The sequence below is a fragment of the Ursus americanus genome, chromosome 26, assembly GCF_024610735.1.
Source record: "Ursus americanus isolate L20-20 chromosome 26, mUrsAme1.1.p, whole genome shotgun sequence".
Lineage (NCBI taxonomy): Eukaryota > Metazoa > Chordata > Mammalia > Carnivora > Ursidae > Ursus > Ursus americanus.
Genome location: NC_142152.1, coordinates 657,039 through 668,604, shown reverse-complemented (window position 1 = coordinate 668,604; position 11,566 = coordinate 657,039). Strand labels below are relative to the sequence as shown.

The 11,566-nt window shown below is 37.2% G+C and overlaps 1 protein-coding gene across 5 annotated transcripts in view; it reads left to right on the top strand.

Moving 5' to 3' along the window:
- Nucleotides 1-11,566, top strand: part of KIAA0586 (KIAA0586 ortholog) — a 116,475-nt gene that overhangs the window by 14,539 nt on the left and 90,370 nt on the right. For 4 of the 5 annotated variants that reach the window (XM_045810361.2, XM_045810358.2, XM_045810359.2 and 1 more), the window contains exons 9-11: nt 1,429-1,596; nt 3,041-3,164; nt 10,757-10,889. In XM_045810361.2, coding sequence (XP_045666317.2) covers nt 1,429-1,596; nt 3,041-3,164; nt 10,757-10,889 — 425 coding nt within the window. The remainder of the gene's footprint in view (nt 1-1,428; nt 1,597-3,040; nt 3,165-10,756; nt 10,890-11,566) is intronic. The other variant, XM_045810360.2, reaches the window with a different exon arrangement.

The window sequence follows — 11,566 nt, the reverse complement described above, 5'->3', positions numbered from 1 at the left end:
CAAATGAATAAATGTGTTTCCAAATTATTGAATGAATTAATGAAAATCAAGGGCTATCCCTTTAATGATATCCAGATCCATGTGGTACAATATCTCCAACGTTTGATTTGTTAGACCATTGTTGTATTATAGACATATTGAAGCGTCCTTATACTTGTAAGTTGCTTTATGTCTTTCCACAAATGAGTGGTACTTACAAAACTGCTGTGAAAGTGGCATGAATCAATTTTTAAGTTGAAAAGGGAGGAAGATGAAGCACAGGAAAGTTATGACTTGTCTGCTCTGGGTTACCTGACTTGAGGATGAGTTTGTCAGAGCTGCAGCCACAACTCAGGGTTCAGTATGACCCAGCCATATGCTTTCAATAGAAGTGGACACTTATTTCATACTCAGTTCCGAAGACTTATTTGCTCATAATTTTGTTTTTTAGATTTGAATTTTAAGGGAAAAAAATGTATGTTTTATTGGTTGTATACTGAATTGGTTTCCTTGTATGTCTTAGTGACAGTAAAAGAAATAAAAGGGAAAAATGAGTAAATTTAAACTTCCACCAGTTAAACTTTTTATTTTTGAATACTTTTTCTTGGGCATATATTATTTTTATGTACTGCAATTTAGCATAAATATAATTTTGTACTGCTTATTTACTAGCATATCAAAAGTATTTCCCATGTTCTACATAATTATCTTCATAATATCAATTTTTAAAAGATTTTATTTATTTATTTGAGAGAGAGTGAGCAAGAAAGCATAAGTGAGGGGAGAGGGGAGAGGCAGACAAGCAGACTCCCCTCCAAGCAGATGCAGTGCTTGATCCCAGGACTCTGGGATCATGACCTGAGCTGAAGGCAGACGCTTAACTGACTGAGCCACCCAGGTGCCCCCATAATATTAATTTTTAATGATGAAAGGATAGTCACAATTTACTTGTTAGGCATTTATCCTAGTGTTGGGCATTTAGGCAGATTTTAGGGTTTTTTCTTTATAAATAATACTGTGATAAAATCATCATATAGTTAATGTTTTCTTTCTTCTAGGTTATTTCCTTAGGATAAATTCCCAAGAGTAAGATTACTAGATCAAAATATATAAAGATTTTAAGACTTCCTATACTTAGTGCCAAATGGTTTTATTGGTTTTCATTGCCATGAGTAGTGTCTGGCTATACCATTTTCACCACAGCTTAAATAGCACTGAATATTGTCATGTTGATTTTCTTTCTTGTTTATTAGCTGTAAGTGTAAAATTTTTATAGCCTATATTTTGATTTCTGGTGAGGGTAGAGTTATTTCTATGTACTTGTTAATTTGTATATCCTATATAATTTTAGTTTTATTTCTAAAATATAGGGAAGAGTAACACTCTACAAATTAGTTTTTTTTTTTTTAAATAAATTGAATTTATTTTTTTTTTTGTTTTCTGTTAAAGCACCTTCTAGAGAGGTTGAAGATACGGGTTTTGATAAACAGAAATCTCCGTTGGAGACACCAGCACCTCGCAGGTTTGCTCCTATACCTGTTTCAAAGGATGATAAAATATCAAAGAGGGAAAATCCTAAAGAAGAAAAAGAAAATATGGAGATGTCAGGTCATACAGGTAATAGAGCAATCATAACTAGCATCTACTACTTTTATTAGGACTACCTCAAATTAGGAACAGATTTCCATACTCCTGATTTATTATTCTCTTCTGTGCCTAGTAGTAACTAACGTAGGATCTCTGTTTTTAGTATTTTTCTTTAAATGATACTTACTGGGCAAATCAAGCTTGTTTAGGTTCTTTGCAGAAAGAGGTGGAGGTATAGATATAATTATTCTGATTATTTTCTATAGGTTATTACTTAAGCCTTTAATGAACAAGTTTTGTTATTAATAAAAAATAATGCTTTGCTAAAGGTAAGACTGATCATTTTATTTATTTTTTTTTAAAGATTTTATTTATTTATTCGACAGAGATAGAGACAGCCAGCGAGAGAGGGAACACAAGCAGGGGGAGTGGGAGAGGAAGAAGCAGGCTCCTAGCGGAGGAGCCTGATGTGGGGCTCGATCCCATAACGCCAGGATCACGCCCTGAGCCTAAGGCAGACGCTTAACCGCTGTGCCACCCAGGCGCCCCAAGACTGATCATTTTAGAGCATGTTTCCTTATATTGTTTTTAGGTATGAATTTCAGTAGTAAAACTCAGAGAAATTTAACATTTATTATTGTGTTCAGTTGGAAAAAAGTGTTACAGTATTAGCTGTTTAATAGGGAACAAGAATTTTTATAAGTGACCTGAAGTAATAATTTGTTACAGACCCTTAAAGCCCTTCTAGTAAAAGTAAGTGAAAGTGTTAAATATAAGCTTTCTTTTTTTTAAAGATTTTTTTTATTTATTTATGTGACAGAGAGACAGCCAGCGAGAGAGGGAACACAGCAGGGGGAGTGGGAGAGGAAGAAACAGGCTCCCAGCGGAGGAGCCTGATGTGGGACTCGATCCCAGATCACCAGGATCACGCCCTGAGCCGAAGGCAGATGCTTAACGACTGCACTACCCAGGCGCCCCTAATATAAGCTTTTATTCTTGGAATCACTTAAATGCATTTGAGTCTTATTTTGTATGCATTTAAAGAGTTTTAAGGATACTAAAATCTTTAATAAACAAACCAACCTCACCTAAAGATAAAGGTTATTATGTAACCTCGTTAAAGACGACGTTAAAGGGGAGATTTAACTAACAGTTGCTGTAAAGAAACAAACTTCCCTTTAACTATTGATAAAAATCATGCAATTTACTGGGCTTTGTGATGATGACATGTCTCATCAAATTCCTTTTTTACGTGATGGAAATAAATTCAGGCCTAAAATTTTACTAGTATAGTTTTCATGAGTTATAAATATCTGGTTTTATTTGGTGAGTGTATTTAAAACTTACATTACAGATTGAATTGAGTAGATAGATAATTATCCCAGGAAGCTAATCGACTAATATATGTGAGCTATTATATAAAAAAGAAATGAATTAGTGCTTGAAAAATGGTACTATATTTCTTTTATTGCAGGAAATGTAAGACTATTGGAACAGATTTTGAATAACCATGAATCTTTGACAAGAAAAAGTGAATCTTCAGATAAAACCTTACTAAGTTGGTCAAAAGTAGGATGGAATCCTGAGGAGAGAGACAGGTAAAAAACAAGAGATTGGAATAAAAGCTATATTGAAAAGAGCTTTGTTTAGGGCCGCCTGAGTGCCTCAGTCAGTTAAGCGTCTGCCTTCTGCTCAGGTCATGATCCCGGGGTCCTGGGATGGAGTTCTGTTTCTGGCTCCCTGCTCAGCCAGGAGCCTTTTTCTCCCTGCCTCCCCCCGAACTCATGCTGTCTCTCTCACTCCCTCTCTCTCTCTCTCTCAAATAAATCTTAAAAAAAAAAAAAAAAAAAAGAAAGAGCTTTGTTTTACATTTCTAAAATATCTTTAGGAATTTTGATAAATGTATAGCATTGCTTTTAAAAGTTATCTTAGAGGGCGCCTGCGTGGCTTAGTCGGTTAGGCATCTTCTGCTCAGGTCATGATCTCAGAGTCCTGGGATCAAGCCCCGCATCCAGCTGCCTGCTCAGAGGGAGTTTGCTTCTCCCTCTCCCTCTGCCCCTCACCGCCACTTGTGTGCACACACACTCTCTCTCTCTCTTGCTCTCTGTCACTCTCAAATAAATAAATAAAATCTTTAAAAAAAAAAGTTATCCTAGATTTACTATTTTCTGCTGCTAATATATCTACCCCTTTACTGTAATTATAGAATGACTGTATCTTAATTTTTCAAAATGCAGATTATTTCTCATGAATGCAGATTATTTTTATTTTTATTTATTTTTTTAGAGAGAGAGAAGGTGTGTGTGAGGTGGGGGGAGGGGATGGACAGAGGGAGAGAGAAAATCTTAAGCAGGCTCCACCCCCGCATGGATCCCACAGAGGGGCTCCATCTCATGCCCCTGAGATCCTGACCTGAGCCAAAATTAAGAGTTGGACGCTTAACCAACTGAGCCATCCAGGCGCTCCCGGATTATTTATTTCTGCTGAAATGATATTTGAGATTTGCTTCAAAAATAATCCAATGCAGGATAGAGGAAACTGTGTTGAGAGTAGGGATGGAATGAGGATAGCCACAAGTTAATGATTAATGTAAATAGGAGTATATGGAGCTCATCATACGATTCTTTCTACTTTTGTGTATGCCTGAAATTTTACATTCATAGTTTTTAAAAAATCAAGTACATCTAGGTCATAATACTTTTATCTGTCTTGAATGGCATGGAAAGTTTGACAATAAAAACTAAAAGTAAGCCACATTTTTAGTATTTTCATGTGAAGACTACAGTTTCAGGCCATTTGACTTTAATTACTGATAAAAGATTTATGTCTGCCTTGTTGCTATATGTTTTCTATATGTCTTAGGTATTTTTTTATTCCACTATTTCTCCATTTTGTTTTCTTTTATATTAAATAGACATTAATCTTCTTGTTTCTTTTACTATACTTTTTGAGTTGTTTTCTGAGTGATTCCCTAGGGATTATAATTAATATCTTAATTTAAAATAATCTAGTTTGGATTGATACCAATTTAATTTCAATAAGATTCACAAACTTTGTTCCGATATAGCTTCTTCCCTTCCCCTTTCTTTCTGTTATTATAATACATATTCTATTGTTATATATTATAAGCCCATCTATACAGCTTGGTAATTATCGCTATATGCAGTTGTCTTTTAAATCAGATAGGAGAAGAAAAGAGTTATAAACAAAAATACATTTTAGACTGTTTTTATATTGACCTATATATAGTTAACCTTTACCAGTACTCTTTATTTTTTCATATGTATTCAAGTTAACTTCTAGTATCCTTTTATTTAACCTTGAAGGACTCCTCCCTCCCCCCCCAAATTTTTATTTAAATTCTAGCTGTTAACATACAGTGTAATATTGGTTTCAGGAGTAGAATTCAGAATTCATCCCTTACATATAACACCCAGTGCTCATCATAACAAGTGGCCTCCTTAATCCCCATCACCGATTTAGCCCATCCCCCAGCCACCTTCCTCCATCAACCCCCCCCACCCAGGGATTCCCTTTGGTATTTCCTTCAGGGTATTTCTGCTAGTGATGAATTCTCTATTTTGTTTACCGAGGACTGTTTTAATTCATCCTTTACTTTTTTTTTAAATTTTTAAGTAATGTGGAAACACAGTGTTATATGAGTTTTAGGTGTACAGCGTAGTGATTCAGCAGTTCTATGTGTTATATTCTCCTAAGCACAAGTGTAACTATAGTCTGTCACCATACTATGCTGCTACAATACTATTGACTCCATCCTTGAGCTATACCTTTCATCCCCATGATTTATTCATTCCGTAATTGGAAACCTGTACCTTTCTCTCCCATTCACCCCTTTTTGCCCATCCCCCTGCTTCCCTCCCCTCTGGCAATCACCAGTTTGTTCCCTGTATTGATGGGTCTGTTTCTGCTTTGTTGATTTGCTGATTTGTTTTGTTTTTTAGATTCCACATATAAGTGAAATCGTATGGTATTTGTTTTTCTCTGTCTGACTCATTTCACTTAGCAGAGTACCCTGTAGGTCCATCCATGTTGTTGCAAATGGCAAGATTTCATTCTCTTTTATGGCTCAGCAGTATTCCATTGTGTGTGTGTGTGTGTGTATGTATCTCACATCTTCTTTATCCATTCATCTATTGATGGACTCTTAGGTTGCTTCCACATCTTGGCTATTGTAAATAATGCTGCAGTAAACATAGGGGTGCACATATCTTCAAATTAGAGGTTTTTTCCCCTTTGAGTAAATTTGGATTGTATGGTATTTCTACTTTTAAGTTTTTGAAGAACTTTCATACTGTTTTCCACAGTGACTGCACCAGTTTACTTTGCTAGCAACGGTGTATAAGAGTCCCTTTTTCTCCATGTCCTCACCAACTTTTGTTATTTCCTCTCTTTTTGATACAAGCCATTTTGACTGGTGTAACATGATAATCTCATTGTGGTTTTAGTTTGCATTTCCCTAATGATTAGTCATGTTGAGCATCTTTTCATGTGTCTGTTGGCCATCTGTATGTCTTCCTTGGAAAAATGTCTGTTTAGGTCCTCTGCCCATTTTTTAAAGTGTTGAGTTGCATAAGTTCTTTTTTTCTTTTTCTTTTGACAGTTGTATAAATTCTTACATTTTGGCTATTAACCACTTATATATCATTTGCAAATATCTTCTCCCGTTCAGTAGGTTGCCTTTTCATTTTGTTGATGGTTTCCTTCACTGTGCAAAAGCTTTTTATTTTAGTATAGTCCCAGTAGTATTTTTTTGCTGTTGTTTCCCTCGCTTCAGGAGACATATCTAGAAAGACGTTGCTAAAGCCAATATCAGACAGATTACTGCCTATGTTTTCTTTTAGGGGCTTTATGGTTTTAGGTCTCATATTTAGGTCTTTAATCCATCTTGAGTTTATTTTTGTGTATGGTATAAGAAGTGGTGCAGTTTAGTTTTTTTGCATGTAGCTGTCCAATTTTCCCAGCACTATTTGTTGAAGACTGTCTTTTCCCCATTGAATATTCTTATGCTTTTTAAAAAAAATTTGTTTATTTAGTTGAGAGAGAGAGAGGGAAAGCATGAGCAGGGGGAGGGGCAGAAGGAGAAGCAGGCTCCCTGCTGAGCAGGGAGCTGGATGTAGGGCTTGATCCCAGGACCCTGAGATCACAACCTGAGCTGAAGGAAGACCTTTAACCAACTGAGCCACCCAAGTGCCCTCTTTTATCATAGATTAATTGACTATATAAGTGTGGGCTTATTTCTGGACTCTCTATTTTATTGATCTATGTGTCTATTTCTACTTTTAAAGGGTAGTTTTGCTGGATATAGAATTTTTGAGGGGCATCTGGGTGGCTTAGTTTGTTGAGCATCTGGCTCTTGGTTTCTGCTCATGTCATGATCTCAGGGTTGTGAGATCAAGCCTCATGTCAGGCTCTGCACTCAGTATGGACTGTTGGAGATTCCTCTTCCTCTGCTTCTCTCTCTCAAATATATAATTTTTTTTTTTGCTTGTCATTCTTTTTTTTTTTAAAGATTTTATTTATTCAGAGAGAAAGAGGGTGAGCAAGAGAGAGAACATGAGCAGGGGGAAGGGCAGAGAAAGAGGGAGAAGCAGACTCCCTGCTGAGCAACTCTGGAAATCAGATTCTTCTATCCCCTAGGATGTGTTGTTGCTGTTTGTTTAGTGACTTCCCTGGACGAGTTCTGTAAAGTGTGTGTTCTTTGTCATGTGTGGTAGGTCTCTATTTGGTGAGCTAAGTCTGCTAATGATTAGAAAGAGCTTAACTACCTTGAACCTGTAAGTCTCTCTCTGAGTGTCAAGGGGCTGTGTGTGTGTGTGTGCTCGTGTGTGTGAGCACACGCGTGTGCATGAATGGATGTATGGTATTGGGGCACACCTTCAGTGCTCTGGCACTTTATAAGTCTCTCTTTTTTTTTTTTTTAAAGAGTTTTTATTTATTTGACAGAGGTAGAGACAGCCAGCGAGAGAGGGAACACAAGCAGGGGGAGTGGGAGAGGAAGAAGCAGGCTTCCAGCGGAGGAGCCTGATGTGGGGCTCGATCCCAGAATGCCGGGATCACGCCCTGAGCCGAAGGCAGACGCTTAACGACTGAGCCACCCAGGTGCCCCTATACGTCTGTCTTAATCTTAACTTCCAACTTGCACAGAGCCTCAATGTCAGCCAGACATGAGAGATTAGGCTTTTCTCAGATCTTGCTTGGGCATTCACAGAACCCTGTACATGCACATGGCATTCTAGATCCCCACTAATGTGTTAGGGCTTTTCAAAGCTCCACCATGGACATCTCATTCCCCCGAGTTTTAGTTTATTGGCATCCCTCTTGTTTGCCTCAACTGCTATAGGCAACTGCGATGTTAAACACTTGCTGCTATTTACAAAAATTGACCAGTGGTTAGGGTTTCTCACTGAGCTAGCTCTGAGTCAGGTCAAATGAAGAGAGACCCTGTGAATGGGACTTTTTGAGGAGCTCCAAACCTGTTCTGCCCTTTCGAGCAGTTGTCAGGCTCTTGGTTTTCATAGCTACAAGGGTTGTGAAGGTGGTAATTTTCAAGGTTGCCACGGAGTTGGGAAAAGGGTTCTTGGAGTGAGGCAAATTAAAAATGCCATAAAGCATGCTGTTCTTACTGAAAGTCAGTCATTTTCTTGATTTGATATCCCTTGAGTTGTTGGAAGCCTTTCATTTCCAGAGTTCTGAAAAAGCTGATTTTGACCATTTTTGCTAGTGTTCTCTTTGCTTTTATGGAGGAGTGGATTTTTAGAGGTTCTTACTCCACTCTTCTAGAAGAGCTTCTGGGTGTTCTCTTCTTGAAAACAAAACCTTTTTCTGCTCTTTTCCTACTATGCCTAACCTAGTCTGGTTAGAATAATTTTGTATCTTGTAATTTTCTGTGTTAGATGTATTTAATCACTTACCTGATTAATTTCTTTTTTTTCCTACACTCAATTTTTTCTTCCATTGTTTATTTAATTTTTTTATTTTTTATTTTTTAAATTAACATGTAAATGTATTGTTTCAGGGGTACAGATCTGTGATTCTTCAGTCTTAAACAATACACAGTGCTCACGACAACACATACCCTCCCCAATGTCCATCACCCAGTCACCCCATCCCTCACACCGCCCCTCCACTCCAGCAACCCTCAGTTTGTTTCCTGAGATTAAGAGTTTCTTATGGTTTGTCTCCCTCTCTGGTTTCATCTTGCTTCATTTTTCCTCTCTCTATCATCCTCTGCCCTGTTTCTCAAATTCCACATATCAGTGAGGTCATATGATAGTTGTCTTTCTCTGATTGACTTATTTCGCTTAGCATAATACCCTCTAGTTCCATCCACGTCGTTGCAAATGGCAAGATTTCAATTTTTTGATGGCTGCATAATATTCCATTGTATATATGTACCACATCTTCTTTGTCCATTAATCTGTCAATGGACAGCTGGGCTATTTCCATAGTTTGGCTATTGTGGACATTGCTGCTATAAACATTAGGGTGCAGTTGCCCCTTCGGATCACTCTGTTTGTATCTTTGGGGTAAATACCCAGTAGTGCAATTGCTGGGCCATGGGGTAGCTCTATTTTCAACTTTTTGAAGAACCTCCATACTGCTTTCCAGAGTGGCTGCACCAACTTGCAATCCCACCAGCAGTGTAGGAGGGTTCCCCCTCTCTGCATCCTCACCAACAGCTTTCATTTCCTGATTTGTTAATTTTAGCCATTCTGACTGGTGTGAGGTGGTATCTCATTGTGGTTTTGATTTGTATTTCCCTGATGCCAAGTGTTGTTGAGCACTCTTTCATGTGTCTCTTGGCCATTTGGATGTCTTCTTTGCCGAAATGTCTGTTCACATCTTCTGCCCATTTCTTGATTGGATTATTTGTTCCTTGGGTGTTGAGTTTAATACGTTCTTTATAGATTTTGAATACTAGCCCTTTATCTGATATGTCATTTGCAAATATCTTCTCCCATTCTGTTGATTGTCTTTTGGTTTTGTTCACTGTTTCCTTTGCTGTGCAAAAGCTTTTTATCTTGATGAAGTCCCAATAGTTCATTTTTGTCCTAGCTTCCCTTGACTTTGGCAATGTGTCTAGGAAAAAGTTGCTGTGGCCGAGGTCAAAAAGATTGCTGCATGTGTTCTCCTCCAGGATTTTGATGGATTTCTGTCTAACATTTAGGTCTTTCAGGTGTATGGTGTAAGGAAATGGTTCAGTTTCATTCTTCTGCATGTGTCTGTCCAATTTTCCCAGCACCATTTGTTGAAGAGACTGTCTTTTTTCCATTAGATATTCTTTCCTGCTTTGTCGAAGATTAGTTGACCATACAGTTGAGGGTCCATTTCTGGGTTCTCTGTTCTGTTCCATTTATCTATGTGTCTGTTTTTATGCCAGTACCATACTGTCTTAATGATTACAGCTTTGTAATAGAGCTTGAAGTCCAGCACTGTGATGCCACCAGCTTTGGTTTTCGTTTCTAACATTCCTTTGGCTATTCGGGGTCTTTTTTGGTTCCATACAAATTTTAGGATTTTTTGTTCCATTTCTGTGAAAAAAGTTGATGGTATTTTGGTAGGGATTGCATTAAATGTGTAGGTTGCTCTAGGTAGCATAGGCATTTTAACAGTATTTGTTCTTCCAGTCTGTGAACATGGAACGTTTTTCCATTTCTTTGTGTCTTCCTCAATTTCTTTCATGAGCATTCTATAGTTTTCTGAGTACAGATCATTTGCCTCTTTGGTTGGTTTATTCCTAGGTATCTTATGGTTTGGGGGCAATTGTAAATGGGATTGACTCCTTAATTTCTCTTTTTTCTGTCTTGTTGTTTGTGTATAGAAATGCAACTGATTTCTGTGCATTGATTTTATATCCTGCCACTTTGCTCAATTCATGTAGGAGTTCTAGCAGTTTTGGGGTGGAGTCTTTTGGATTTTCCACATAAAGTATCATAGCATCTGCAAAGAGTGAGAATTTGACTTCTTCTTTGCCAATTCGCATGTTTCTTTTTGTTGTCTGATTGCTGAGGCTAGTACTTCTAGTACTATGTTAACTGATTAATTTCATTGTACAGTTTAATAATACACCATTTAGTACTGTATAACTAAGAAGGTATCAGATTTATGTATTGAAATGTTTACTGAATTTATGACAATTTAAGAAACTTTATTTTTAAATCTTTCATAGCATTGACACTTTATCCTCTCAAAGATTTCCTTCCTGTGAAGAACTAGGAGCAGCTAAACTTACTGTACAGAGATCTGATGATTTTCTTCATGACCCTGGCCAAAAGAGGAAAGAAACAAATGGCATACTCCAGGTAAAGTGGAAATAGGATATTAAAATTGATGATGATTAGTAAAGGTAAAAATTATGAAGAAATATGGAGTTATCAGGACAGAAAGCAAGCAGAAGGATGAAGACAAAATACTAAAAAAGACATGTCAACCTAGTCTGTTCTCTTTACAAAACTTTTCCAGAAGCCCTCACTAAGTGATCTCTACTCATGGCTCCTTGGTCACTGTTAGCTCTCCAGTTTCTATTGGAGAGGAGAAAAAGGGGAAAGAGAACTATGAATGACCCTGTTTATCTGTCCAAAATGTCTGTCATGCCTACCTAGAGCCAACTTGCTCTTATATTGTTTTAGCTTTCTTTCCCAGATAATAACTTTTATTGGCCACTGGACTGCCCAGCACTTCTATGGACTTCCCAGCCCTATTTCACTTAACATTCACATTAGTACTTCTAAATGGGAAGAAACCTTAATTGCCAACTTTATTTTTTAATTTTAATTTTTAATTGAAGTATAGTTGACATACAATATTATATTAGTTTCAGGTGTACAACATAGGTTCAACAAATACACATTATGAAATGCTGACCATAATAAGTGTAGTTACCATCAGCCAAGTACTGTTTTATAGCTCTTCAATTTGACAAATTGAGTCTTTAGAACATACTGGCATAGTATATGGCCCCAACTATAGTAATAGCTCT